At 44.1% G+C, this 25,370-nt stretch overlaps 3 protein-coding genes across 3 annotated transcripts in view; all 3 read right to left on the minus strand.

The window, feature by feature from the left end:
* LOC141911611 (uncharacterized) overlaps positions 1 to 19,731 on the minus strand; it is a 58,989-nt gene extending 39,258 nt beyond the window's left edge. Inside the window, exons 1-4 of the mRNA XM_074802599.1 lie at positions 19,434 to 19,731; positions 18,914 to 18,958; positions 18,768 to 18,782; positions 6,847 to 6,864 (exon numbers count right to left, since the gene is read on the minus strand). Of these exons, the coding sequence (XP_074658700.1) occupies positions 6,847 to 6,864; positions 18,768 to 18,782; positions 18,914 to 18,958; positions 19,434 to 19,731 (376 nt within the window). The remainder of the gene's footprint in view (positions 1 to 6,846; positions 6,865 to 18,767; positions 18,783 to 18,913; positions 18,959 to 19,433) is intronic.
* LOC141912162 (uncharacterized) lies at positions 8,935 to 11,763 on the minus strand. Its single transcript, XM_074803377.1, has 3 exons — positions 11,310 to 11,763; positions 9,455 to 11,200; positions 8,935 to 9,371 (listed from the first exon to the last, which is right to left on the minus strand). The coding sequence occupies exons 1-3, from the start codon at positions 11,761 to 11,763 to the stop codon at positions 8,935 to 8,937; spliced, it is 2,637 nt and encodes an 878-aa protein (XP_074659478.1).
* LOC141912163 (uncharacterized) lies at positions 12,498 to 18,057 on the minus strand. The gene is made up of 5 exons (XM_074803378.1): positions 17,832 to 18,057; positions 16,273 to 16,698; positions 13,447 to 16,155; positions 12,937 to 13,362; positions 12,498 to 12,793 (listed from the first exon to the last, which is right to left on the minus strand). The coding sequence occupies exons 1-5, from the start codon at positions 18,055 to 18,057 to the stop codon at positions 12,498 to 12,500; spliced, it is 4,083 nt and encodes a 1,360-aa protein (XP_074659479.1).
* Positions 19,732 to 25,370: the final 5,639 nt, after the last annotated feature.

Raw genomic sequence — 25,370 nt, forward strand, 5'->3', positions numbered from 1 at the left:
ATACATTTGACTTACTAATACAACTGGTTTCTGTAATGCTCTGGCAGTAGGTTCTGTTATTATATTCAACGCTTTTCAAACCACTGGGGCATTTACAGTACTTGCAGAGCTCATCATATGTAGCGTCGCTCAGACATTTGCATCCATTGCAGATGCATTTCTTTGAACATGCTATACAAAATGAATGTTGCACAAGCAATTTCAATTATAGTTGGAATTTACGAATGTATCACCAATGACATCAAACGGTTCAACAGACAACTCACGTGAATAGGTAACTGTTGTGGGAGCTGTTGTGACTGTAAATTCGCTTACACCTCCTGTTGGATATATAGCTGTTAGTTGCTTAGGTAAGTTCAAAAAGTAACTCTTACACATCAATTACATGCAAAATGTTGTCATTTCGAAAGGAATAATATTTTCTAAACAATATTCTTCGTTAGTTGTCGAATAAACACTATAATCCGTGTAAACTGTAGATAAATGAAGAAATCCAACACTTCGAATTTGAAATTATACTATCAAATTTATTATTACGAAACCACAACGTTTCGGCTGTTGACTAACAGACATCATCATTCCACCTGATGATGGCTGTTAGTCAACAGCCGAAACGTTGTGGTTTCGTAATAATAAATTTGATAGTATAATTTCAAATTCGAAGTGTGGGATTTCTTCATTTATTTAATATTCTTCGTCTTTAAAAAAGTGAAGATGATGAACATTTTGAAAATCATGACACAGGGAGATTATGTTCGCAGCAAGTCGGTGGATGGGCGCAATAATGAAAAGGAAAACTTGCACTGCAAATCCTAAAATTATTGAAATTGAAATCTATTTTCATTAAAATTTCACATTATTTGACGATATTGCAAATATGAGTTAACGAAGAAAAATGAAACAGGATAATGGGGCTATACGGAGAGACTGAAACGGATAGACTGAGTCTATCTAGGCCGTATCACCCGGAAGCATCCACACTACATTCCCCACACTCACACATCCCGCACGAGAGTAAGAAACAGACGATAGAAACGGAAAAATGTTTACACATTACGAACATCATTAACGGTTTGTACAGAATAGAATTGACGGAGTATTGTATAACGATTTGATATCAGTAACGCTTGATGGCAGGTTTACTTTGTAATGATCGAATTGATTCTGAGAGAGTATTCCATAATAGGGAAACAGATATTTTAACGGAAGATTTTCTAGTTGAAGTTCTAAAATTAAGCACTCTTAGTTTAAACATATTATTCGTGTAGGCTGACTTGGTAATTGAAGGTCCAATAGTTGTTAAAGGTTTCGGGTAGTTTTGAATTGACGAATTAATGTACAAAAATTGCTAGTTGGAGTTTGTTAATATTATTAATCTTTAGAGCGAAAATCGGATCAGTGTGTTCTAAATTATGGGATTTCCTGATCAAACGGACAGCACGTTTTTGTAGGATTATTAATGGATGCAGTTTATAATCAGAAGTTCTTCCCCAAATAATGTTACAATATAGATCTATTAAAGACAGATACAATGTACGTAAAGGATTAGAAGACAACTTGTGTTTAACACGATGTAGTTGTAGCAACAAGTTTCGAATGTTCAGTATTGATTGTATCTACTAGGCGATCGATGATGAGATGATCACTGTGAAAAGCATTCGTGTCATCAGCAAATAAGATTAACTTTAGACCACAAGATGCACGAGTTTAGTCACTAATATATAACATAAATAGCAATGGACCTAACATAGAACCCTGAGGTACTCCGATATTAATATTCAAAGCGGTAGATTTGATATCGTTGATCTGAACTATGTGTTTGCGACCATCTGAATAATTTTGAAACCAACTGAGTGCCCTGCCTTTGATACCATGATAATTAAGTTCTTCCAAAAGAATACGGTGATCTACTGTATTGAAAGCTTTAGACAAATTCAAAAATATTCCAATCGGTGTTTTTCTTTTATCAATATTCGCTACTATCTCATCAGATATGCGAGTTAATGCTATTGATGTTGAATATTTTTTTCTGAATCCAAATTGGTTATGATAAATAATTTCCAATTTATCACAAAAAGCGACTACACGTTTATGAACGAGATTTTCTATGGTAAAATAGATAAGACTAGTGCGAAAATTGTCAAAGGAATCGCATTCACCCGAGCATTTTTCAGTTCAGCAGGGACAACTCCAGATTGGAGGCTATTGTTTAATATATGAGTAAGTGGATATCTAATCACATCGATAATTCTTATAACTATTTCCATAGAGATTCCTTCAATGCCAATACCTTTATTACCGGATGATTTATTTACTATTTCATCAATTTCTAGCGAGTTTGTTGGAAAGAGGAAGAAGTTTTCAATATTAGGACGACTTAGATAAGAGCTGATATGCTTCTCAGACTCGGGGATCATATTTGCTAATTGATTTCCAATATTAACAAAAAAAAAATCAAATTCATTTGCAATGTTTAGACTACCACTGACAGTTAAATTACTTAGCTTAAAAGAAGTTGGTAATCTTTCTTTGACGGTTGAACTTCGAATAACTGTTTTTAAAATTTTAAAATTTTAAAATTATCCACGTAGCTTTCACATTATTCCTGACACCAAATAACTGAGTATCATAATGATCTTTTCCAGCAGTTGTTAGTAATCGTGATAATATTCGATTATATTCTAGATAAATTGTTTTAAAAGCAATATCTTAATCGTAAAGTGTTTTCCATTATAAGCGAGTTTAACAAAACCGTAGTTAGCCAAGGTTTACTTATTCGATTTTGCATTCACACGTTTAATCAAAGGAAAACATGCGTCATACAAATGAATGTATAAGACGTTTGTGGGTCGTGTTCATTATAATTAAGTGCTAGGTGAAGAGTGCTGAATTTATAGATACCATGAACTATTACCTGGTTTTGTTGTTCCTACAGTAGGCGTAGGTCCTGTTACAACAGTAGTTGATACTGCTGGTGTTCCTACAGTAGTTGAAGCTGCTGGTGTTCCTACAGTAGTTGAAACTCCTGGTGTTCCTACAGTAGTTGAAACTGCTGATGTTCCTACAGGAGTTGATACTCCTGGTGTTCCTACAGTAGTTGTTGGTCTTGGTGATCCTACAGTAGTAGAAACTGCTGGTGTTCCTACAGGAGTTGAAACTCCTGGTGTTCCTACAGTAGTTGAAGCTGCTGGTTTTCCTACAGTAGTTGAAGCTGCTGGTGTTCCTACAGAAGTTGAAGCTGCTGGTGTTCCTGCAGTAGTTGAAACTCCTGGTGTTCCTACAGGAGTTGATACTCCTGGTGTTCCTACAGTAGTTGTTGGTCTTGGTGATCCTACAGTAGTAGAAACTGCTGGTGTTCCTGCAGTAGTTGAAGCTGCTGGTGTTCCTACAGTAGTTGAAACTCCTGGTGTTCCTACAGTAGTTGAAGCTGCTGGTTTTCCTACAGTAGTTGAAGCTGCTGGTGTTCCTACAGAAGTTGAAGCTGCTGGTGTTCCTACAGTAGTTGAAACTCCGGGTGTTCCTACAGTAGTTGTGCCTGGTGTTCCTATAGTAGTTGAAACTCCTGGTGTTCCTACAGTAGTTGTGCCTGGTGTTCCTACAGTAGTTGAAACTGCTGGTGTTCCAACAGTAGTTGTTGCTGCCGGTGTTCCTACAGTAGTTGAAGCTGCTGGTGTTCCTACAGTAGTTGAAGCTGCTGGTGTTCCTACAGTAGATGAAACTCCTGGTGTTCCTACAGTAGTTGAAGCTGCTGGTGTTCCTACAGTAGTTGTACCTGGTGTTCCTACAGTAGTTGAAACTCCTGGTGTTCCTACAGTAGTTGTGCCTGGTGTTCCTATAGTAGTTGAAACTCCTGGTGTTCCTACAGTAGTTGTGCCTGGTGTTCCTACAGTAGTTGAAACTGCTGGTGTTGCAACAGTAGTTGTTGCTGCCGGTGTTCCTACAGAAGTTGAAGCTGCTGGTGTTCCTACAGTAGTTGAAGCTGCTGGTGTTCCTACAGTAGTTGAAGCTGCTGGTGTTCCTACAGTAGTTGAAACTCCTGGTGTTCCTACAGTAGTTGAAGCTGCTGGTTTTCCTACAGTAGTTGAAGCTGCTGGTGTTCCTACAGAAGTTGAAGCTGCTGGTGTTCCTACAGTAGTTGAAACTCCTGGTGTTCCTACAGTAGTTGTGCCTGGTGTTCCTATGGTAGTTGAAACTCCTGGTGTTCCTACAGTAGTTGCTGCCGGTGTTCCTACAGTAGTTGAAACTGCTGGTGTTGCTACAGTAGTTGTTGCTGCCGGTGTTCCTACAGAAGTTAAAGCTGCTGGTGTTCCTACAGTAGTTGAAGCTGCTGGTGTTCCTACAGTAGATGAAACTCCTGGTGTTCCTACAGTAGTTGAAGCTGCTGGTGTTCCTACAGTAGTTGTACCTGGTGTTCCTACAGTAGTTGAAACTCCTGGTGTTCCTACAGTAGTTGTGCCTGGTGTTCCTATCGTAGTTGAAACTCCTGGTGTTCCTACAGTAGTTGTACCTGGTGTTCCTACAGTAGTTGTGCCTGGTGTTCCTATAGTAGTTGAAACTCCTGGTGTTCCTACAGTAGTTGTGCCTGGTGTTCCTACAGTAGTTGAAACTGCTGGTGTTGCAACAGTAGTTGTTGCTGCCGGTGTTCCTACAGAAGTTGAAGCTGCTGGTGTTCCTACAGTAGTTGAAGCTGCTGGTGTTCCTACAGTAGTTGAAGCTGCTGGTGTTCCTACAGTAGTTGAAACTCCTGGTGTTCCTACAGTAGTTGTGCCTGGTGTTCCTACAGTAGTTGAAACTGCTGGTGTTCCAACAGTAGTTGTTGCTGCCGGTGTTCCTACAGTAGTTGAAACTGCTGGAGTTCCTACAGTAGTTGAAACTCCTGGTGTTCCTACCGTAGTTGAAGCTGCTGGTTTTCCTACAGTAGTTGAAGCTGCTGGTGTTCCTACAGTAGTTGAAACTCCTGGTGTTCCTACAGTAGTTGTGCCTGGTGTTCCTACAGTAGTTGAAGCTGCTGGTGTTCCTACAGTAGTTGAAGCTGCTGGTGTTCCTACAGTAGTTGAAACTCCTGGTGTTCCTACAGTAGTTGTGCCTGGTGTTCCTACAGTAGTTGAAACTCCTGGTGTTCCTACAGTAGTTGAAACTCCTGGTCTTCCTACAGTAGTTGTGCCTGGTGTTCCTATAGTAGTTGAAGCTGCTGGTGTTCCTACAGTAGTTGAAACTCGTGGAGTTCCTACAGTAGTTGAAACTCCTGGTGTTCCTACAGTAGTTGTGCCTGGTGTTCCTACAGTAGTTGAAACTGCTGGTGTTCCAACAGTAGTTGTTGCTGCCGGTGTTCCTACAGTAGTTGAAGCTGCTGGTGTTCCTACAGTAGTTGAAGCTGCTGGTGTTCCTACAGTAGATGAAACTCCTGGTGTTCCTACAGTAGTTGAAGCTGCTGGTGTTCCTACAGTAGTTGAAGCTGCTGGGGTTCCTACAGTAGATGAAACTCCTGGTGTTCCTACAGTAGTTGTGCCTGGTGTTCCTATAGTAGTTGAAACTCCTGGTGTTCCTACAGTAGTTGTACCTGGTGTTCCTACAGTAGTTGAAACTTCTGGTGTTCCTGCAGTAGTTGAAGCTGCTGGTGTTCCTACAGTAGTTGTGCCTGGTGTTCCTACAGTAGTTGAAACTGCTGGTGTTCCAACAGTAGTTGTTGCTGCCGGTGTTCCTACAGTAGTTGAAGCTGCTGGTGTTCCTACAGTAGTTGAAGCTGCTGGTGTTCCTACAGTAGATGAAACTCCTGGTGTTCCTACAGTAGTTGTGCCTGGTGTTCCTACAGTAGTTGAAACTGCTGGTGTTCCAACAGTAGTTGTTGCTGCCGGTGTTCCTACAGTAGTTGAAGCTGCTGGTGTTCCTACAGTAGTTGAAGCTGCTGGTGTTCCTACAGTAGATGAAACTCCTGGTGTTCCTACAGTAGTTGAAGCTGCTGGTGTTCCTACAGTAGTTGTACCTGGTGTTCCTACAGTAGTTGAAACTCCTGGTGTTCCTACAGTAGTTGTGCCTGGTGTTCCTATCGTAGTTGAAACTCCTGGTGTTCCTACAGTAGTTGTACCTGGTGTTCCTACAGTAGTTGTGCCTGGTGTTCCTATAGTAGTTGAAACTCCTGGTGTTCCTACAGTAGTTGTACCTGGTGTTCCTACAGTAGTTGAAACTTCTGGTGTTCCTGCAGTAGTTGAAGCTGCTGGTGTTCCTACAGTAGTTGTGCCTGGTGTTCCTACAGTAGTTGAAACTGCTGGTGTTCCAACAGTAGTTGTTGCTGCCGGTGTTCCTACAGTAGTTGAAGCTGCTGGTGTTCCTACAGTAGTTGAAGCTGCTGGTGTTCCTACAGTAGATGAAACTCCTGGTGTTCCTACAGTAGTTGAAGCTGCTGGTGTTCCTACAGTAGTTGTACCTGGTGTTCCTACAGTAGTTAAAACTCCTGGTGTTCCTACAGTAGTTGTGCCTGGTGTTCCTATGGTAGTTGAAACTCCTGGTGTTCCTACAGTAGTTGTGCCTGGTGTTCCTACAGTAGTTGAAACTCCTGGTGTTCCTACAGTAGTTGAAGCTGATGGAGTTCCTACAGTAGTTGATACTCCTGTTGTTCCTACAGTAGTTGAATGTCCAGGTGTTCCTATAGTAGTTGTCACTTTTGGAGATGTTGTTCCTAAACATTTCAAAATAACATTATTGTGATGATATCCTGACAATTATGTATTTGCATTGTTTGTTATTAGTTTGATGGTTTAGTTTGATGGTGTTTTGAAAATATTCCCGCATACCGTTGATACAGTAATTACTATATGTAGAACTTACTCAAAAATATAAAAACCTTACCTGGAGTTCCGGGTGTCCCTGTAACGAAACAAATATTAGAATAATTTCATTATTGAATTAGAATAATTTCATCATTGAACATTTAAATTTCATTAAAAAATGACACATTTTTTGAATGGTATTGGACATTGTCATTCATAAGAATTTCTAATAATTATTGGACAAAATACACCAGATCTCATATTCATGATACCAAAAGGTATCGTAGCCCAAAAGCCTTGTAATATTCCTTGACAACATTCATCGTTGCAGAAAAATAGACGAATTTCCATTAGTTAGTCCACTAGTATCATTGATATCCACTAGTTTCATAGATATGAAATACAACACCAGTCGGTACATGATCGGTATAAGATTTATTGATGTTTACTTCCTAAAAAAGGTGATATTTTGATAAATATTAAGCCAATTTTGTACTAATGAATGTGGTACGAATTCTAGTATCTTTATGCATTGTTTTGTCTGCCGTGTGCGTCGATTGATGTCATTCGGTTTTTGTGATCCTCGCCAATTTTCGTGTTAGTGATTTTTATTTTTAACATTGTCGCTGCAATGAAATAAGAAAAAATGATATATAAATCGTTAATGTTGATCACTACAAAATTCAAGCACAATCGCGTATAAAAGTACGTTCTAAACAAGTACGATTGTTTAAGATCGGCTTTCGGTAAGCCCATCGTTTGTAACTTGTTCGGGACACCGGCGAGCAATTCCGTTTAAAGTATGAACTTTGGTCGCCGATTTGAAAGTCTCTTGATTTTTTGTAATTTTTCGTATAGAAAACCAAATATACACGATTATCTAGAACTATAAAGCACAACGATGTACGTTCTATGTAAAGACTGACTGTCCATTCATTAATCCCTGTAGATGGATAGAACAAATGTCCGAAACATCCGTGAAAGAGAAATCGTCTGTTGTAGTTGTAATTTCGGTTTTTTTATATATTTGATCGAACGGTTGAGAAGCTAAGAAATGTTTATCATTTTGTAAAACTAGTAACGATGATTATATCAAATTAGATTTAGATAAAATGTAACGCAGGTATCAAAATGCCATTAGCTTGAATGCAGCAGAGGTTAGAATTAAATAAATTTTTTTTTAAATAAATGAAAGTTTGAAGTATCAAGAATAAATGATATGAATTCAGCATATAGTCAACAGCATTTAAATAGGGAATCGGATGAGTTCAAGTAATCGAAACTTGTACTTTAGAAGAAGCAATGTTAAAGCAGAAAAGCAGTTTCAACAGAATACAGAATAAATCTTCTTGTGGTTAATTTGTCATCCAGTCCCTACGATGATTTGAACTGTCAAAATTCTATCAGTTGCGATATGAGTATTTGTATGATGTATACTTTAAAAAGATTCAATGATCAATTCAATAATTGATTCAACCCTAAGTTAGCATGAAAATCCTGTACACATTTACATTATACTATGAAGTCTAGTCAAAATAGTGTTGTTACCTGGTCGGGATATTGGCCCAGTAGTTGTTGGTCTGCTTGTCGTTTGTGTTGTTTTTGCTTCAGAGGTGGGCCCAGATGGTGCTGGCTGGGGTTTTGTGGTACTTAGACCCATTGTACCAGTGGTTGCTGGTCCGGTAGTTGGTGGTCCAGTCGTTGCTGGTCCGGTAGTTGCAGGTCCAGTAGTTGCTGGTCCAGTAGTTGTTGGACTAGTAGGCCCAGTGGTTGCGGGTCCAGTGGTTGCTGGTCCGGTAGTTGGTGGTCCAGTGGTTGCTTGTCCGGTAGTTGCGGGTCCTGTAGTTGCTGGTCCAGTAGTTGTTCGACTAGTAGGCCCAGTGGTTGCGGGTCCAGTGGTTGCTGGTCCGGTAGTTTTTGGACCAGTGGTTGCCGGCCCAGTGGTTGCTGGTCCAGTAGTTGCCGGTCCAGTGGTTGCTGGTCCGGTAGTTTTTGGACCAGTAGGCCCGGTGGTACTCGGACTAGTTGGCGAAGTAACAGTTGTTTTACCAGGGCCAACTTCTGTAAGTGAAACCATGTAGTTTTTAATGACTATGAGTCAATTCTTTCTGACGTAGTTTCAAATAGAATGTGAAATGGTAAACCAGACAAATATCAGTGAAGTGACCTACAACTTACTTTCTACACATGCTGCAAATACCTGGAACACGCCGTAGTAATCATTTGTGTCTCTCGGGACTACAGGTACAATTTTCACTTCTGTGATTCCTCCTTTATCGAATACATGCGGCTGTTGATTAAGATTTGTTCCCAAATTTTTACCAACAAGTTCAAATGTTGTCGAACCAATCGGTTTGACGTAAACGTCATACTCGGCTATGTTTCCATCGACGGCTATTTTGTTTAACAGTGGTGGTTTGGCAGGATTTGCCGATGATAGACGATAAATCAGGTAAGCTTGCCCGTTTGGCTTTTGAGGTGCCTTCCAGCCATAAGCGTCAACATCGCTTGGTGAATTTGAACCGGGAGATATAATCAATTGAGAAATATCAATGATTCCTTTCTGGTAATCAGCTATGTTCTCAATCGGCTCGTTACATACACCTGTGATAAAATTGAAACTGCGCTTAATCTTTAGATTTAGAAATAATATTGATAGTTTGATTAAAATATAGAATCTCGCTTACCAATGGTAGTGGTCTGTCCAGGCGATCCTGATGGCCAAGTTGTTGGACTTGTTGGTCCAGTGGTTGCTGGTCCAGTAGTTTTTGGCCCAGTGGTTGCTGGTCCAGTAGTTGCTGGTCCAGTGGTTGCTGGTCCAGTAGTAGCCGGTCCAGTAGTTGCCGGTCCAGTGGTTGCTGGTCCAGTAGTTGCCGGTCCAGTGGTTGCTGGTCCAGTAGTTGCCGGTCCAGTAGTTGCTGGTCCAGTAGTTGCTGGTCCAGTGGTTGCTGGTCCAGTAGTTGCCGGTCCAGTGGTTGCTGGTCCAGTAGTTGCCGGTCCAGTAGTTGCTGGTCCAGTAGTTGCTGGTCCAGTGGTTACTGGTCCAGTAGTTGCTGGTCCAGTAGTTGCCGGTCCAGTAGTTGCTGGTCCAGTGGTTACTGGTCCAGTAGTTGCCGGTCCAGTGGTTGCTGGTCCAGTGGTTGCTGGTCCAGTAGTTGCCGGTCCAGTAGTTGCTGGTCCAGTAGTTGCTGGTCCAGTGGTTACTGGTCCAGTAGTTGCCGGTCCAGTGGTTGCTGGTCCAGTGGTTGCTGGTCCAGTAGTTTTTGGTCCAGTAGTTGCTGGTCCAGAAGGTGCTGGCTGGGGTTTCGTGGTACTCAGACCTGTTGTCCCAGTGGTTGCTGGTCCGGTAGTTGGTGGTCCAGTAGTTGCCGGTCCAGTGGTTGCTGGTCCGGTAGTTTTTGGCCCAGTGGTTGCTGGCCCAGTGGTTGCTGGTCCAGTAGTTGCAGGTCCAGTGGTTGCTGGTCCAGTAGTTTTTGGCCCAGTGGTTGCTGGTCCAGTGGTTGCTGGTCCAGTAGTAGCCGGTCCAGTAGTTGCCGGTCCAGTGGTTGCTGGTCCAGTAGTTGCCGGTCCAGTGGTTGCTGGTCCAGTAGTTGCCGGTCCAGTAGTTGCTGGTCCAGTAGTTGCTGGTCCAGTGGTTGCTGGTCCAGTAGTTGCCGGTCCAGTGGTTGCTGGTCCAGTAGTTGCCGGTCCAGTAGTTGCTGGTCCAGTAGTTGCTGGTCCAGTGGTTACTGGTCCAGTAGTTGCTGGTCCAGTAGTTGCCGGTCCAGTAGTTGCTGGTCCAGTGGTTACTGGTCCAGTAGTTGCCGGTCCAGTGGTTGCTGGTCCAGTGGTTGCTGGTCCAGTAGTTGCCGGTCCAGTAGTTGCTGGTCCAGTAGTTGCTGGTCCAGTGGTTACTGGTCCAGTAGTTGCCGGTCCAGTGGTTGCTGGTCCAGTGGTTGCTGGTCCAGTAGTTTTTGGTCCAGTAGTTGCTGGTCCAGAAGGTGCTGGCTGGGGTTTCGTGGTACTCAGACCTGTTGTCCCAGTGGTTGCTGGTCCGGTAGTTGGTGGTCCAGTAGTTGCCGGTCCAGTGGTTGCTGGTCCGGTAGTTTTTGGCCCAGTGGTTGCTGGCCCAGTGGTTGCTGGTCCAGTAGTTGCAGGTCCAGTGGTTGCTGGTCCAGTAGTTTTTGGTCCAGTGGTTGCTGGTCCAGTGGTTGCTGGTCCGGTAGTTTTTGGCCCAGTGGTTGCTGGTCCTGTGGTTGCTGGTCCAGTAGTTGCTGGTCCAGTGGTTGCTGGCCCAGTGGTTGCTGGTCCAGTAGTTGCTGGTCCAGTGGTTGCAGGTCCAGTAGTTTTTGGCCCAGTGGTTGCTGGTCCAGTAGTTATAGGTCCAGTGGTTGCTGGAGCAGTAGTTGTTGGTCCTGTTGGCGAAGTAACAGTAGTTTTACCAGGGCCAACTTCTGTAAATGAAACAGGTACATTTCTAATCAGTCAGCTCTTTCTGATAATTTCAAATTGAATGCAAAATGGTAAACCAGACAAATATCAGTGAAGTGACCTACAACTTACTTTCTACACATGCTGCAAATACCTGGAACACGCCGTAGTAATCATTTGTGTCTCTCGGGACTACAGGTACAATTTTCACTTCTGTGATTCCTCCTTTATCGAATACATGCGGCTGTTGATTAAGATTTGTTCCCAAATTTTTACCAACAAGTTCAAATGTTGTCGAACCAATCGGTTTGACGTAAACGTCATACTCGGCTATGTTTCCATCGACGGCTATTTTGTTTAACAATGGTGGTTTGGCAGGATTTGCCGACGATAGACGATAAATCAGGTAAGCTTGTCCCTGTGGCTTTTGAGGTGCCTTCCAGCCATAGGCGTCAATGTTGCTTGGTGGATTTGAACCGGGAGATATAATCAATTGAGAAATATCAATGATTCCTTTCTGGTAATCAGCGATGTTCTTAATCGGCTCGTTACATACACCTGTGATAAAATTGAAAGTATGCTTCATCTAAAATTTTAAGAATCGATTTTGATAGTTTAAACAGAATATAGAATCTTGCTTACCAATGGTAGTTGTCTGTCCAGGCGTTCCTGTTGGGCCAGTAGTCGGTCTTGTAGGTCCGGTAGTTGTGGGTCTAGTTGAAAAAGTAGTTGTCTGACCTATTGGCTTAGTGGTTATTGGTCCCGTTGTTGTTTGACCTGGCGGCACAGTGGTTACTGGTCCAGTAGTTGGTGGACCTGTTGGGGCAGTGGTTGCTGGTCCAGTAGTTGTTTGACTTGGTGGCCCAGTGGTGATGGGTCCAGTCGTTGTTATTCCCGATGGTCCAGTAGTTGTTGTTCCTATTGGCCCAGTGGTAATTGGTCCAGTAGTTGCTGGGCCTGTTGGCCCAGTGGTGATTGGTCCAGTAGTTGTTGGTCCTGTCGATACTGTGGTTGTTGGTATTATTGATACAGTAGTAGTTGGACGTATTACCACAGTGGTTGCTGGCCCAGTGGTAACTGGTCCAGTAGTTGTTGGTCCTATTGGCCCAGTTGTTGCTGGACCAGTGGTTGCTGGCCCAGTCGTTACTGGTCCAGTGGTTACTGGTCCAGTAGTTGTTGGTCCTGTTGGCCCAGTCGTTGCTGGCCCAGTGGTTACTGGTCCAGTAGTTGTTGATCCAGTTGGCCCAGTGGTTGCTGGCCCAGTCGTTACTGGTCCAGTAGTTGTTGGTCCTACTGGCCCAGTTGTTGCTGGACCAGTGGTTACTGGTCCTGTAGTTGTTGGACCCGTTGGCCCGGTAGTTGCTGGTCCAGTGGTTGCTGGTCCAGTTGTTTTTGGACCTGTTGGCCCAGTTGTTGCTTGTCCAGTGGTTGCTGGTCCAGTTGTTTTTGGACCTGTTGGCCCAGTGGTTGCTGGCCCAGTTGTTGCTGGTCCAGTGGTTGCTGGTCCAGTTGTTTTTGGACCTGTTGGCCCAGTGGTTGCTGGCCCAGTTGTTGCTGGTCCAGTGGTTGCTGGTCCAGTTGTTTTTGGACCTGTTGGCCCAGTAGTTGTTGTTGGACTAGTTAGCGAAGTAACAGGGGTTGTAGCAGGGCCAACTTCTGCAAATGAAACCGGTTAATCAGTCAGTTCTTTGTGATATGATTTCAAATTGAATGCAAAATGCAAACAAGGCAAATATCAGTGAAGTGACCTACAACTTACTTTCTACACATGCTGCAAATACCTGGAACACGCCGTAGTAATCCTGTGTGTCTCTCGGGACTACAGGTACAATTTTCACTTCTGTGATTCCGCCTTTATCGAATACATGCGGCTGTTGATTAAGATTTGTTCCCAAATTTTTACCAACAAGTTCAAATGTTGTCGAACCAATCGGTTTAACGTAAACGTCATACTCGGCTATGTTTCCATCGACGGCTATTTTGTTTAACAATGGTGGTTTGGCAGGATTTGCCGACGATAGACGATAAATCAGGTAAGCTTGTCCCTGTGGCTTTTGAGGTGCCTTCCAGCCATAGGCGTCAATATTGCTTGGTGGATTTGAACCGGGAGAAACAATCAATTGAGAAATATCAATGATTCCTTTCTGGTAATCAGCGATGTTCTTAATCGGCTCGTTACATACACCTGTGATAAAATTGAAAGTATGCTTAATCTAAAATTTTAAGAATCGATTTTGATAGTTTGATTAAAATATAGAATCTCGCTTACCAATGGTAGTTGTCTGTCCAGGCGTTCCTGTTGGGCCAGTAGTTTTTGGCCCAGTTGTTGCTGGTCCAGTGGTTGCTGGCCCAGTGGTTGCTGGTCCAGTGGTTGCTGGCCCAGTGGTTGCTGGTCCAGTAGTTTTTGGCCCAGTGGTTGCTGGCCCAGTGGTTGCTGGTCCAGTGGTTGCTGGTCCAGTGGTTGCTGGCCCAGTGGTTGCTGGTCCAGTGGTTGCTGGTCCAGTAGTTTTTGGCCCAGTCGTTGCTGGCCCAGTGGTTGCTGGCCCAGTGGTTGCTGGTCCAGTGGTTGCTGGTCCTGTGGTGGCTGGTCCAGTAGTTGCTGGTCCAGTAGTTTTTGGCCTAGTAGTTGCTGGTCCAGTAGTTTTTGGCCCAGTGGTTGCTGGTCCAGTAGTTGCTGGTCCAGTGGTTGCTGGTCCAGTGGTTGCTGGCCCAGTGGTTGCTGGTCCAGTGGTTGCTGGTCCAGTGGTTGCTGGCCCAGTGGTTGCTGGTCCAGTGGTTACTGGTCCAGTGGTTGCTGGTCCAGTAGTTTTTGGCCCAGTCGTTGCTGGTCCAGTAGTTTTTGGCCCAGTCGTTGCTGGCCCAGTGGTTGCTGGCCCAGTGGTTGCTGGTCCAGTAGTTGCCGGTCCAGTGGTTGCTGGTCCAGTAGTTGCCGGTCCAGTGGTTGCTGGTCCAGTAGTTGCCGGTCCAGTGGTTGCTGGTCCAGTAGTTTTTGGCCCAGTGGTTGCTGGTCCAGTAGTTGCTGGTCCAGTGGTTGCTGGTCCAGTGGTTGCTGGCCCAGTGGTTGCTGGTCCAGTGGTTACTGGTCCAGTGGTTGCTGGTCCAGTAGTTTTTGGCCCAGTCGTTGCTGGTCCAGTAGTTTTTGGCCCAGTCGTTGCTGGCCCAGTGGTTGCTGGCCCAGTGGTTGCTGGTCCAGTAGTTGCCGGTCCAGTGGTTGCTGGTCCAGTAGTTGCCGGTCCAGTGGTTGCTGGTCCAGTAGTTGCCGGTCCAGTGGTTGCTGGTCCAGTAGTTGCCGGTCCAGTGGTTGCTGGTCCAGTAGTTGCCGGTCCAGTAGTTGCCGGTCCAGTAGTTGCTTGTCCAGTGGTTACTGGTCCAGTGGTTGCCGGTCCAGTGGTTGCTGGTCCAGTAGTTGCTGGTCCAGTAGTTGCTGGGCCAGTGGTTGCTGGTCCAGTAGTTGCCGGTCCAGTGGTTGCTGGTCCCGTAGTTGCTGGGCCAGTGGTTGCTGGTCCAGTAGTTTTTGGTCCAGTAGTTGCTGGTCCAGTGGTTGTTGGTCCAGTGGTTGCTGGTCCAGATGGTGCTGGCTGGGGTTTCGTGGTACTCAGACCTGTTGTCCCAGTGGTTGCTGGTCCGGTAGTTGGTGGTCCAGTGGTTGGTGGTCCGGTGGTTGCTGGTCCGGTAGTTGCTGGCCCAGTGGTTGCTGGCCCAGTGGTTGCCGGTCCAGAAGTTGTTGGTCCAGTGGTTGCTGGTCCAGTAGTTGCTGGTCCAGTAGTTGCTGGTCCAGTAGTTTTTGGCCCAGTGGTTGCTGGTCCAGTAGTTGCTGGTCCAGTGGTTGCTGGTCCGGTAGTTGGTGGTCCGGTAATTGGTGGTCCAGTGGTTGGTGGTCCAGAAGTTGCTGGTCCAGTAGTTGCTGGTCCAGTGGTTTCTGGTCCAGTAGTTTTTGGCCCAGTGGTTGCTGGTCCAGTAGTTGCTGGTCCAGTGGTTGCTGGTCCAGTCGTTGCTGGCCCAGTGGTTGCTGTTCCAGAAGTTGTTGGTCCAGTGGTTGCTGGTCCAGTAGTTGCTGGTCCAGTGGTTGCTGGTCCAGTAGTTTTTGGCCCAGTGGTTGCTGGTCCAGTAGTTGCTGGTCCAGTAGTTGCTGGTCCAGTGGTTGCTGGTCCAGTAGTTGCTGGTCCAGTGGTTGCTGGTCCAGTAGTTTTTGGCCCAGTGGTTGCTGGCCCAGTGGTTGCTGGCCCAGTGGTTGCTGGTCCAGTAGTTTTTGGCCCAGTGGTTGCTGGCCCAGTGGTTGCTGGTCCAGTAGTTGCCGGTCCAGTGGTTGCTGGTCCAGTAGTTGCCGGTCCAGTGGTTGCTGGTCCAGTAGTTGCCGGTCCAGTGGTTGCTGGTCCAGTAGTTGCCGGTCCAGTGGTTGCTGGTCCAGAGGTTGCTGGTCTAGTAGTTGCTGGTCCAGTGGTTGCTGGTCCAGTAGTTGCCGGTCCAGTGGTTGCCGGTCCAGTGGTTGCTGGTCCAGTAGTTGCTGGTCCAGTGGTTACTGGTCCGGTAGTTATTGGTCCTGTTGGCCAAGTCGTTACGGTTCCAGTGGTTGCTGGTCCAGTGGTTACTGGTCTGGTAAATATTGGTCCTGTTGGCCAAGTCGTTACGGTTCCAGTGGTTGCTGGTCCAGTGGTTACTGGTCTGGTAGTTATTGGTCCTGTTGGCCAAGTCGTTACGGTTCCAGTGGTTGCTGGTCCAGTGGTTACTGGTCTGGTAAATATTGGTCCTGTTGGCCAAGTCGTTACGGTTCCAGTGGTTGCTGGTCCAGTGGTTACTGGTCTGGTAGTTATTGGTCCTGTTGGCCAAGTCGTCACGGTTCCAGTGGTTGCTGGTCCAGTGGTTACTGGTCTGGTAAATATTGGTCCTGTTGGCCAAGTCGTTACGGTTCCAGTGGTTGCTGGAGCAGTAGTTGTTGGTCCTGTTGGCAAAGTAAGAGTTGTTGTACCAGGGCCAACTTCTGTAAGTGAAACCATGTAGTATTTAATGACTAGGAGTCAATTCTTTCTGACGTAGTTTCAAATAGAATGTGAAATGGTAAACCAGACATATATCAGTGAAGTGACCTACAACTTACTTTCTACACATGCTGCAAATACCTGGAACACGCCGTAGTAATCCTGTGTGTCTCTCGGGACTACAGGTACAATTTTCACTTCTGTGATTCCTCCTTTATCAAATACATGCGGCTGTTGATTCAGATTTGTTCCCAAATTTTTACCAACAAGTTCAAATGTTGTCGAACCAATCGGTTTAACGTAAACGTCATACTCGGCTATGTTTCCATCGACGGCTATTTTGTTTAACAGTGGTGGTTTGGCAGGATTTGCCGATGATAGACGATAAATCAGGTAAGCTTGTCCATTTGGCTTTTGAGGTGCCTTCCAGCCATAAGCGTCAACATAGCTTGGTGGATTTGAACCGGGAGATACGATCAATTGAGAAATATCAATGATTCCTTTCGTGAAATCAGCGATGTTCTCAATCGGCTCGTTACATACACCTAGAAATAGAATCATCACACGTCACTAAAATGGCAAGTGAAAGCAAGAAGATCGCCTAATACGACTTAATCTCAAGACTTTAATAATTATTGTTTTTTCATTGAATTGATGTAATCATTACTTGTAAATATTGAAATGTCACTTACTAGCTGCTAAGTGTTGTTGGTACGTAAGATTGATGATGGATATGCAAATGTAGTCGCTTCAAAATGTGTGTTGTGTTAAGAGATGATTTTGAATCGTCTGTTGCGGGGAAATTCCGAGAAAATTATCGTATTGTTTATTACTCGTTATTTGGATTTTATTTAGAGAAACTGCTGACGTTCTGGTCCTCGCCAGGTGGAACTTATGTTGTTGACCATGTTTCTGTTGTAATTACAGCGAATATCAATGTCATTGTCGCTAATGCATCAAACTCAATTCGTATATAGCCTTTAACCTCTGCAAAATGTGTAGCGATAGGATACCAGATGCTCCATTATCATTATCCCATTGTTTCAAGTTTGGTTGGCATCCCTATTTATCTTTGTTTTAAGTTTCTGTCCAGGAAATATTTATGCCAATGGCAAAAACAGAAGTTTCTTGTATCCTGTCGGGATAGTTCCATTTCAATGTTCAGTATCCGAACAAAAAATCTAGTACACTGCGGATACTGTCAAAATCTAGCCCTGAAAATCTCAAGAATACTTTGCAAAGACAGTAGGCTCGATAGCGCAAAGTGATAGAGCGTATGCTTGAAACATTACAGTACTGTACAAAACGACTGACCGATACAGTCGTTGAAAACTGCTCAACAACGTCCAAATACAAAGACTCACCACAAGAAGTTTACACGGAAAGATAAAGCCTCAAACTACCAAAATCGGGGGAGAGTTTTTGGAAGATATCCGTAATCTCAGTAAACGGGTTAGAATTTGACCGTTAATGATTTTGACATTCACTCCATTTCCAGCTTTCGATATCCAGATCATAGCGAAGGATTTGGCAGTGATGGATTTAACTACAAAACTATAAACAGCGAAATCTAACTCGTTACCGGAAATATAAAATGAAGTGAAAACCGTGTAGTTTTTGTTGAAGTTTTGAAATCGTGACATTGTAAGGCACGTCGAGATTAATATTCTGCACTTACGTTCTTCGCAAATCAAAAATTTGATTAATTTCAAAGCGAACTCCAAATCCGACGGTGAAAGTGTCTCGATAAGTTCCAGTCTTATTTTATCGGCTCTGACGTGCGGTAGGAGAAACGTTTCCGTGTTCGGGTCGAGTGTAACGACTATTCTTCTAAAGTTTGTTACGGCTTTTGTATTAATGTATATGTTCATTTTCTTAACGTTGCCCAGTAAAGTGATATCCATCAGGTACGGTGACCGGAAATCGGCCAAATCGAATTCGATGTAAGGTTTCGAAGTCTTGTCGACCGCGATAAATTTTTTGAAAATGTCCGTTACATCGGAGATGCCCAAGTTGCTGGTAAGGCGATTATTGGTGATGTGTTTTGTGATATCAACAGACGTCCCAGTACATTGCGCTAGAATAGGTGGATAGCAGTGTAAGGGAATACTTTAATAATTTCTCTATTTTCATTACAGTTTGAGCACAAAGTGCTAGAATAAATGCATAAGTAATGATGTGAATCAGAGACTAGTATTCTACAAAAAAATCTGTGGCAAGTTTAGATTGTTCTGCACCGATTCTGGAATTCTCTTCTGGTGCGTTCGTTTCGACCAGAATACCTATTCCGGAATAGCATAATCTGTGAGCTTGACAAAAGCGCCCGGTAGAGAGGCTCTACGTGTATACCTATTCCGGAATAGTATCGTCTGTAAACCTGGTAGAAGCGGCCCCGGTAGAGAGAATTGATCAATTGATTGGACTGCCTCAATTGAAGAGTTGACGAATCGGAATAAGATCATATTCAGCGAGTAGGGAACTGTGCGTTTGTGAAATCACGAGTGCAAAAAACCCAAAACCGAATAAATCAGCATTTCTGCTAGATGGTGATAGTACTTGGTCCATTCAGTATGCTATTTGGGGTACAAGTCTCTTCAACGGGTTTTTTTCTTACCTGGCGTCGTCGAAGCTGTAAAGATATAAAGATAACATGTTCAACATCGTGTTCTTGAATCTGTCCCGTATAGGTCGTAGGTTGTGACTTAACGTATCATCGATATATGTAGGTTAGCATTGTTTAATGATTTAGAATATATTTACTTGGCAGACTTGTCGAGGACGCTGGTCCCGGCGTTGATGCAGTTACTGAAAATGTAGAAGAATTCGACCGTTACGACTTTCCAGTTTATTTCATTTCTATTCGATTATATTTAACAACTTCGTGTCAAAAAAATAATGGAAAGATCGTGCTATGTGTTTTTGCGTACCGATTGGTGACGTGGTTTTTGACGGTTTGGTCGTTGACGTACCTGAATCAAATGAAATGAAGCCAAATTAGATGGTGCTGATTTTAAAGATGCGCGGTGACATCATACCGCGCGTAGCTAACCGGTATTGGTAGCAAATGATATAATATACAGGTATCGCCATTCTGCATCTACGAATCGACCCTTCGGGACATTCACAGCTTTTTTGCGTGAAGCTTTTCGATATTTCAACCTTATACGAAATAAATTCCTTCCCGACATTTCACAATGTAAGTACACGGTTCAGTTCTACGAAGTCGTAGAACTGACCTTCAAGACTTTCACCTTAAGCGAGTCTAAAAATGTTGACTTACTCGGGGTATAACACGCTGCGAACACTTTCAGGTTTATAGTGAATTCTCTATCAGCCCTGCCGTCGAATGTAGTTAACAGTTCGATTTTCAACTCTTTTACATTTTGTATGCGCTGCGCGAACTTATTTGCACTAGTTTGAATACTGGTGGTCCCGTAGCGCACCCATTTCCCGGTGTAAGGCACCAGTGTTTTTATGTACAGGTTATAGGTCTCGACGTTGCCGCTTAATTTCAGCTGGTCGACCGCCGGCGCTGGAAGCTGCTGCTGCGAGCCGCTGGGCGCGAGATCGATAGTCATAGTCGGCGCATTAGCTATCGATTTATCAACCACCCAACCGGTTTTGCCCGGATATACCGCGGAAATGTTAGGTTGCGATGGTACGGAAGATATTTGACTAAGTGAAATTAGTTTGCCCGTCATCAGTTCAACGGCTGTATCTGTGCAAAGCTGTGGCGCGCTGGTGGTTTTGGGCTGCGCGGTGGTAGCGGTGGTTGTGCTTGGTATAGTTGTTGGTATTGTGCTCTTCGTCGAAGCTGAAAAAGCATTCAGCATCATTTGTATTAAGAGTGAAAACAGATTTAGTAGAGTGATGATTGGAATGAGAAATTTCGGTAGGCTCCGCCTTACTAGGCACCGAAGAAAGCAGAACTTCCGACGAAAATATTTCGAAATTGCAAAATGTGACGATCAAATTTCACCGAGTAAGGCGGAGTCACTGTTTTAGTATAGATTTGATTATATCGTGATCGGACATGGTAGAAGTGCCGCGACGAAAAGTGGTAACTAAAACTATAGCAGCGCGCACTCGGGAAACCTCGCAGGCGATGGGCAGAGCGACGGGAATGTAGCCCCAGCAAGGGGATATCAACGGACGAGATCACGGGTTATGTGCCATTATAACGCAACTACACAAAAACCATGACATTATGGATGCTTATGTAAGGACTGATCGTGCAACATTTTAATAACCTGCTCCCATAAATCATATGTTTTGAATATGATACATGACAACGCGCATTTGACGAGTGATATATACCTGTATAAACACAATTCCCGTTCACAAGCGCATTCATATCATACGTCAAACACCACCTGGTGTCTAACTATCTAACTAACAGTAAGTCATACAATTCGAATACAGACATTGAGTACCTTTGTTACTAAATAGATTTCAATTCAACACGTATGAAAAAAGCAAAGTTTGTAGTTAAAATGCTGTTTTTATCTATTCTACACCTGCAAACACATTTACAAATAACCAACACAATTCTACAAAGAGAACCACCTACACAGTGTGCTAACGAAACAGTCTACAATTAAGACGAGTAGATGGATTGAATTATAAAAGCAATCTAAATCATAGATGTACTAAAGCCATCTTTACGCCTTAGTCACAATTGAGCAGATGGTTTGAAGTATCGGACACGAGAATGCTCTCGTTCTGGTGAACATTGGAGACTGTTTCGTAAGCCGACGTTACTATGACATAGCGGGAGACCTCATTCACAAAGTGGCGTCGCTCGACGGCGTTTTGAGAGTTAGATTAGCAGCAATATTGCTACGTAGAATTCATGATTCTTCGACGCTTTGAAACGACGCTGGTTTGAATGAGGAAACCGGACACGAAGAAGCAAATCTATTCCTGTTCCCCGTTCGATACAACATCTATAACCTAAAATCCTCGCAAAACAACTTACTCTTACTCGGGAAACAGCCGACTATGTCGACTATATTCAACGTCGCTTCGGGTGACTTATTATCAACGTACTTAAATACGTTGATAGAAATGTACCGGGCAGCGGCTGGGACTGTTACCGAACCCGAAAATGTTTGCGTATCGAAAAAGTCAACGTTAGCTTTGAACATCTAGAAAATAATCACAGCAACAAATACATAGTCATTTTCAAGTTTGCGTCGTGTTTAATGCTCCGCCGAATGCCGAATGTAAACATACCTTTACCGCACCATTTTCACGAATACTCGTGAAGAAATTACCATCGCTGCTATATTTGATCGTGAATTGCTCAATGTTAGTTGGAATCAACGTAAGACCGGTAACGTTTATGGGCACGGTAAATTTGAACACAAGACTTGGTTTGTTTTCTTTCGTAGATACGGTCAATCCATTTTTGACAATATCGCTGAGCGTAAAGGTATTGATGATTTTGTTGTTGTTGGCTTTTAGTACAACACTTTCAATGAGGTTGTCGTTTATATTGACGAGTGAATCCGTGCATTTTTCTGTTAATTGAAAGTAAAAGGAAATAGTAATTTTTGTTACATGCTATATAGATACATCTAACGCAACTGTAAACAATAGTAAAATATTACCTTGACTTCGGGGAACTGTTGTTGTTGTTTGAACTGTTGTCGATGGATATGTAACTATTGTTGATTTTGTGGAATGAGAAAATGGCGGAAACGTCTCAGGAGCAACCGAACCTGTAGTAGATATGGAAGTTCCTATAGTAGTTGTTGGTCCTGTTCCTACGGTAGTTGTGCCAGGTATTCCAACAGTAGTTGAAACTCCTGGAGTTCCTACAGTAGTTGAAACTCCTGGTGTTCCTACAGTAGTTGAAGCTGCTGGTGTTCCTACAGTAGTTGAAGCTGCTGGTGTTCCTATAGTAGTTGTTGGTCCTATTCCTACGGTAGTTGTGCCTGGTATTCCAACAGTAGTTGAAACTCCTGGAGTTCCTACAGTAGTTGAAACTGCTGGTGTTCCTACAGTAGTTGAAACTGCTGGTGTTCCTACAGTAGTTGTTGCTGCTGGTGTTCCTACAGTAGTTGAAGCTGCTGGTGTTCCTACAGTAGTTGAAACTCCTGGTGGTCCTGCAGTAGTTGTTGGTCCAGGTGTTCCAACAGTAGTTGAAGGTCTAGAAGTTCCCACAGTAGTTGTTGGTCGAGGTGTTCCAGTTATAGTTGGGGTTGTGACAATTACTAGAGCTGATGTTGTGCTGATTGTTGTTGATGTTGTACCTAAAATGTTTCACCGTTTGTTGTATATGAATATCGTATTTAATCTGTTTCTTTGTTATTAAAGTGAATATTTGCTATGTTATGATATAATGCAATACGAAGGAAAAACTTAGATGAATACGACTCGATGTATTTGTAACAAACCTGATGTGGTTAGAGCTGGTGTTCCAACAGTAGTTGTCGGCACAGCTGTTCCTATGGTGGTTGTTTGTCTTGGTGTTCCAACTGTGGTCGTACCTGAAGGTGTTCCTACAGTAGTTGAAACTCCTGGTGTTCCTACAGTAGTTGTGCCTGGTGTTCCTACAGTAGTTGAAACTCCTGGTGTTCCTACAGTAGTTGTGCCTGGTGTTCCTATAGTAGTTGAAGCTGCTGGTGTTCCTACAGTAGTTGAAACTCCTGGTGTTCCTACAGTAGTTGTGCCTGGTGTTCCTGCAGTAGTTGAAGCTGCTGGTGTTCCTACAGTAGTTGTGCCTGGTGTTCCTATAGTAGTTGAAGCTGCTGGTGTTCCTACAGTAGTTGTGCCTGGTGTTCCTATAGTAGTTGAAGCTGCTGGTGTTCCTGCAGTAGTTGTAGCTGCTGGTATTCCTACAGTAGTTGAAACTCCTGGTGTTCCTACAGTAGTTGTGCCTGGTGTTCCTATAGTAGTTGAAACTCCTGGTGTTCCTACAGTAGTTGTGCCTGGTGTTCCTACAGTAGTTGAAACTGCTGGTGTTCCAACAGTAGTTGTTGCTGCCGGTGTTCCTACAGTAGTTGAAACTCCTGGTGTTCCTACAGTAGTTGTGCCTGGTGTTCCTATAGTAGTTGAAGCTGCTGGTATTCCTACAGTAGTTGAAACTCCTGGTGTTCCTACAGTAGTTGTGCCTGGTGTTCCTATAGTAGTTGAAACTCCTGGTGTTCCTACAGTAGTTGTTGCTGCCGGTGTTCCTACAGTAGTTGAAACTCCTGGTGTTCCTACAGTAGTTGAAGCTGCTGGTATTCCTACAGAAGTTGAAGCTGCTGGTGTTCCTACAGTAGTTGAAACTCCTGGTGTTCCTACAGTAGTTGTGCCTGGTGTTCCTATAGTAGTTGAAACTCCTGGTGTTCCTACGGTAGTTGTTGCTGCTGTTGTTCCTACAGTAGTTGAAGCTGCTGGTGTTCCTACAGTAGTTGAAGCTGCTGGTGTTCCTACGGTAGTTGTGCCTGGTGTTCCTATAGTAGTTGAAGCTGCTGGTGTTCCTACAGTAGTTGTGCCTGGTGTTCCTATAGTAGTTGAAGCTGCTGGTGTTCCTACAGTAGTTGTACCTGGTGTTCCTACAGTAGTTGAAACTGCTGGTGTTCCAACAGTAGTTGAAACTGCTGGTGTTCCAACAGTAGTTATTGCTGCCGGTGTTCCTACAGTAGTTGAAACTCCTGGTGTTCCTACAGTAGTTGTGCCTGGTGTTCCTATAGTAGTTGAAGCTGCTGGTGTTCCTACAGTAGTTGAAGCTGCTGGTGTTCCTATAGTAGTTGAAGCTGCTGGTGTTCCTACAGTAGTTGAAGCTGCTGGTGTTCCTACAGTAGTTGAAACTCCTGGTGTTCCTACAGTAGTTGTGCCTGGTGTTCCTACAGTAGTTGTACCTGGTGTTCCTATAGTAGTTGAAACTCCTGGTGTTCCTACAGTAGTTGTACCTGGTGTTCCTACAGTAGTTGAAACTGCTGGTGTTCCAACAGTAGTTGAAACTGCTGGTGTTCCAACAGTAGTTGTTGCTGCCGGTGTTCCTACAGTAGTTGAAACTCCTGGTGTTCCTACAGTAGTTGTGCCTGGTGTTCCTATAGTAGTTGAAGCTGCTGGTGTTCCTACAGTAGTTGTACCTGGTGTTCCTACAGTAGTTGAAACTCCTGGTGTTCCTACAGTAGTTGTGCCTGGTGTTCCTATAGTAGTTGAAACTCCTGGTGTTCCTACAGTAGTTGTACCTGGTGTTCCTACAGTAGTTGAAACTGCTGGTGTTCCAACAGTAGTTGTTGCTGCCGGTGTTCCTACAGTAGTTGAAACTCCTGGTGTTCCTACAGTAGTTGTGCCTGGTGTTCCTATAGTAGTTGAAGCTGCTGGTGTTCCTACAGTAGTTGAAGCTGCTGGTGTTCCTAATGTAGTTGAAGCTGCTGGTGTTCCTACAGTAGTTGTAGCTGCTGGTATTCCTACAGTAGTTGAAACTCCTGGTGTTCCTACAGTAGTTGTGCCTGGTGTTCCTACAGTAGTTGAAACTGCTGGTGTTCCTACAGTAGTTGAAGCTGCTGGTATTCCTACAGTAGTTGAAACTCCTGGTGTTCCTACAGTAGTTGTGCCTGGTGTTCCTACAGTAGTTGTGCCTGGTGTTCCTATAGTAGTTGAAACTCCTGGTGTTCCTACAGTAGTTGTACCTGGTGTTCCTACAGTAGTTGAAACTGCTGGTGTTCCAACAGTAGTTGAAACTGCTGGTGTTCCAACAGTAGTTGTTGCTGCCGGTGTTCCTACAGTAGTTGAAACTCCTGGTGTTCCTACAGTAGTTGTGCCTGGTGTTCCTATAGTAGTTGAAGCTGCTGGTGTTCCTACAGTAGTTGAAGCTGCTGGTGTTCCTATAGTAGTTGAAGCTGCTGGTGTTCCTACAGTAGTTGAAACTCCTGGTGTTCCTACAGTAGTTGTACCTGGTGTTCCTACAGTAGTTGAAACTCCTGGTGTTCCTACAGTAGTTGTGCCTGGTGTTCCTATAGTAGTTGAAACTCCTGGTGTTCCTACAGTAGTTGTACCTGGTGTTCCTACAGTAGTTGAAACTGCTGGTGTTCCAACAGTAGTTGTTGCTGCCGGTGTTCCTACAGTAGTTGAAACTCCTGGTGTTCCTACAGTAGTTGTGCCTGGTGTTCCTATAGTAGTTGAAGCTGCTGGTGTTCCTACAGTAGTTGAAGCTGCTGGTGTTCCTATAGTAGTTGAAGCTGCTGGTGTTCCTACAGTAGTTGTAGCTGCTGGT

This window comes from Tubulanus polymorphus, chromosome 10 (genome assembly GCF_964204645.1).
Source record: "Tubulanus polymorphus chromosome 10, tnTubPoly1.2, whole genome shotgun sequence".
Lineage (NCBI taxonomy): Eukaryota > Metazoa > Nemertea > Palaeonemertea > Tubulaniformes > Tubulanidae > Tubulanus > Tubulanus polymorphus.

Excerpts from the sequence above, each read along its gene's own strand:
- LOC141912162 (XM_074803377.1), bottom strand. The coding sequence starts at position 11,763 with ATGAAGCATACTTTCAATTTTATCACAGGTGTATGTAACGAGCCGATT. Across the intron at positions 11,201-11,309 it reads ATTTGCAGCATGTGTAGAAA|AAGTTGGCCCTGGTAAAACT; the intron begins GTAAGTTGTAGG and ends TTTCATTTACAG. Across the intron at positions 9,372-9,454 it reads TGGACAGACCACTACCATTG|GTGTATGTAACGAGCCGATT; the intron begins GTAAGCGAGATT and ends ATTTTATCACAG.
- LOC141912163 (XM_074803378.1), bottom strand. The coding sequence starts at position 18,057 with ATGGATATCACTTTACTGGGCAACGTTAAGAAAATGAACATATACATT. Across the intron at positions 16,699-17,831 it reads ATTTTTGATTTGCGAAGAAC|GTGTATGTAACGAGCCGATT; the intron begins GTAAGTGCAGAA and ends TTCTATTTCTAG. Across the intron at positions 12,794-12,936 it reads ATTTGCAGCATGTGTAGAAA|TCCAACAACAACTACTGGGC; the intron begins GTAAGTTGTAGG and ends TTCGCTAACTAG.